The sequence below is a fragment of the Cariama cristata genome, unplaced genomic scaffold (genome assembly GCF_000690535.1).
Source record: "Cariama cristata isolate BGI_N322 unplaced genomic scaffold, ASM69053v1 scaffold34215, whole genome shotgun sequence".
Classification (NCBI taxonomy): Eukaryota; Metazoa; Chordata; class Aves; order Cariamiformes; family Cariamidae; genus Cariama; species Cariama cristata.
In genome coordinates this window covers 1-2,781 of record NW_009616443.1, presented here as the reverse complement: position 1 = coordinate 2,781, position 2,781 = coordinate 1, and the positions used below count along the sequence as shown (strand labels likewise).

The following is a 2,781-nucleotide window of genomic DNA, read 5'->3' as shown; positions in this document are numbered from 1 at the left end:
AGACATCAGTCTACCAGGAACTAAACTTCTTTTATATGGGTCACTATAGCTATCAGAAGTTAACGACTATCAATCATTGCTAATCTGAACTGAAATGGAGCCACTGACCTCAAGCTGAAAGAGCCTTTTGTTTCCTATCGACACCATGAGCCATATGGTTCGCTGCCCTTTGCCTCTTGTTTTATATTTTAAATAATCATCACTAATTTTATGCTTGAAAATATGGGAGGTTTGTGGCAAGTCATGACCAAGTGGTGTTCTTTTTTCCCTTAGCTCTCACTCAATAGAAGAGGAGGGATCAGCTTAAAATTAAAGGATAAAAAAGCACCTCTCAATTAAATATTAGCCCTGCCATTTGATTATTGTTCCTGCTTCTTAACATTCTACCAAGAAGACTGTTAATAATCCTGCAGGCTGCAATAATTAACAGCTTCCAAAGTGTCAAGGTCATTCCTGTTCTATATGGGAGTAATAAGAAAATTATATAGGCAAGACACCAATGGAATGTTTTATATTAGGATAAACAAGTATCTGAGGAACCTACTTATCACAAATCTCTTTTTATTCAGTGGTTTTCATTATTTTATATCAGTTGCATTTTCTCTGGCATGTTTTCCCTTTACAATAAGTGCTCATATACTGCAAACATTTGATTATAGAGCTTAAGAAAAAAACATTCTTGTCAGACAAATAAACTGCATCACCAGCTATCTTTAGTCGCATCTGTTTTCTTTAATGAAACGTATTTTCCTGTAGAAATGCTGCCTTAAAAATCATGACCACACTAATTATCTATGGCAAGCACATCTTCCTCAACTAACGACAGCTCGAGCATATTATCATTTGCACCAGACTTCATTCTGAAATTGAAAGACCCATAGAGCTTCGCAGACTCCTTGGAGGACGCAAACCTGTTCCTCCGGTACAGCTCCCCTTTCCACATGGACATCATCAGCAGGCTGGAGAGAACCACTCCCCCCAGGGTTAAGAGACACAGCCCGGCAATAACACAGCGGTCCAAGTGAGCCCCGATCCTAGCGCTCTCGTTCTCCAGCCTCTCCATCTCCCGGGCAGCCACGGTGTTGGGATCCACAGTTACATCTCTGGGTACCACATAGGAAATGATCACCAGCAAAATGCCACTGACCAGGAACAAAATGGCACTAATGAAGCCATAGTCCACAGATTTCCCGGCCGCCACTTCCGACCCAGCGTCGTCCTCCTCGGAGACCAGGGAAGGAGAATCGCCCCCAGATGGCCCCTCCCTGCAGTATTGCTGCTGCAGAGGGGTGTCTGGGCAGCGGCCGCCTGTAGGACTGGGGGGACTTCTTGCATGCTCCAGGTTTACATTTTCGTCAACATAGGTGAAAGACGTCTCCAGTTCCTGGGCACAGCAGCAGGCTTTCTTCTTCCCTCCGTCCTCTTCCGTGGGCAAGTGCTCGGGCGGGTGGCTGCGCTGGGAGGTGCCAGGGGGTGCAGGGTGCTCCTGGGGCAAGGGCTGGGGTGCCAGGGGTGGCTCAGCCACAGGGCCCCTCTGCAAGGGCTCGCAAAGCCGTTCGCAGCGCAGGGCTGCCACGGCAGTGGCTGTTTTTTTCCCCCTCATGCTGCTGCTGCTGGTAGGTAGGGGAGGGTAGGCTCCAGCCGGCAGCAGTGCCCAGGGGCGCCTGCCTGCTCTCCTCGGCCAGGTAGAGAAGCTCCATGCAAGCCATCGACCTTGTCCCGGCGAGCCCTGACTCCCAGGCTACCGCATCCTTCAGCAAACACTGCCCCTGACCCGCTGAAGTGGCTTCACGGTACCGGAGCTGCCGTATCCCAGAAATCTTCTACTCTTTCACCAATGTTTTGTTAGGGACATGGCTTGTGTCAGCTGTTAAATGATTAAACAAATCCTCTCTGACATTCATTTCTTTTCAGTCTGCAAATGAAATAGCAGAGGGGAAAAAAACACAACAACAACAAAACCAAACCCGACAACCTCATGATGATACATTAATAAACCAAAGAGAAGATAACGCAAATGTAATACATCAGCCTTCTTCTCAACTGTTCAAGGGGAGATGGCAAACACGATTGTTTTAACCACGCATTTAAAACTGCAATCCTCTTGCAGATCCAAAATCTATTAGGGAGTCTAATCAACCTTTGACACCAATATCCAATTAAGGCAGTAAGTCATCTACAGAGCACAGGATAACCGAATAACGGCATAAAATGTCAGAGAAAAAGAGACGTCTGTTCTTTTAGAAGCAAGTAACTTCCCCACCCCCTTCCAAATAAAGAATTTTAAACTCAGATTCACAGACTAATTAGAAAGAAACACGCAAATCCCATGTAGCTCAATAATCCAGGATCTGTATTCTCTGGTGGAAATCTGATAATCCTACGGGAAAAGCAGTGCTTTCCTATAGCAGATCTCCCGTTCGATTAAGAGCTTTCGGAATGAAATTATGCCTCAAAGACTGATGACTCAAAGACGGATATTACTTCTCATCTGCAATTAATTCGTTATTACCCCCTTCTTCTGCGCCCCATCCCCCTGCCCCGAGGCCGAACGCCCGGTGTCACTAGGATGAGGCTGCAGCCCGATACATGTGTTGCATGCGTAGAAAACACATGTGCGCCTCTAGCATATACGTGACCGATAACAGACGCTGCTCACTCACGCTCTTCTCGGGACCTCAGCGGGAACCGGCCACGCTAGGAAACGCGATCTCCGCCGGCGCGGGGAGTAGCTGGATCCACCCGCAACTGTGTGACCCGAGTGATACAGAGGCGACGGGC

The 2,781-nt window shown here is 47.5% G+C and overlaps 1 protein-coding gene across 1 annotated transcript; it reads right to left on the bottom strand.

The window, feature by feature from the left end:
* Positions 1-544: 544 nt before the first annotated feature.
* Positions 545-1,709, bottom strand: LOC104161661 (transmembrane protein 74-like). The gene is given in 2 exon segments (XM_009700171.1): positions 545-1,592; positions 1,594-1,709. Coding segments are annotated over 2 exon segments (924 nt in total). The 3' UTR covers positions 545-784.
* Between the last annotated feature and the right edge of the window lie 1,072 nt (positions 1,710-2,781).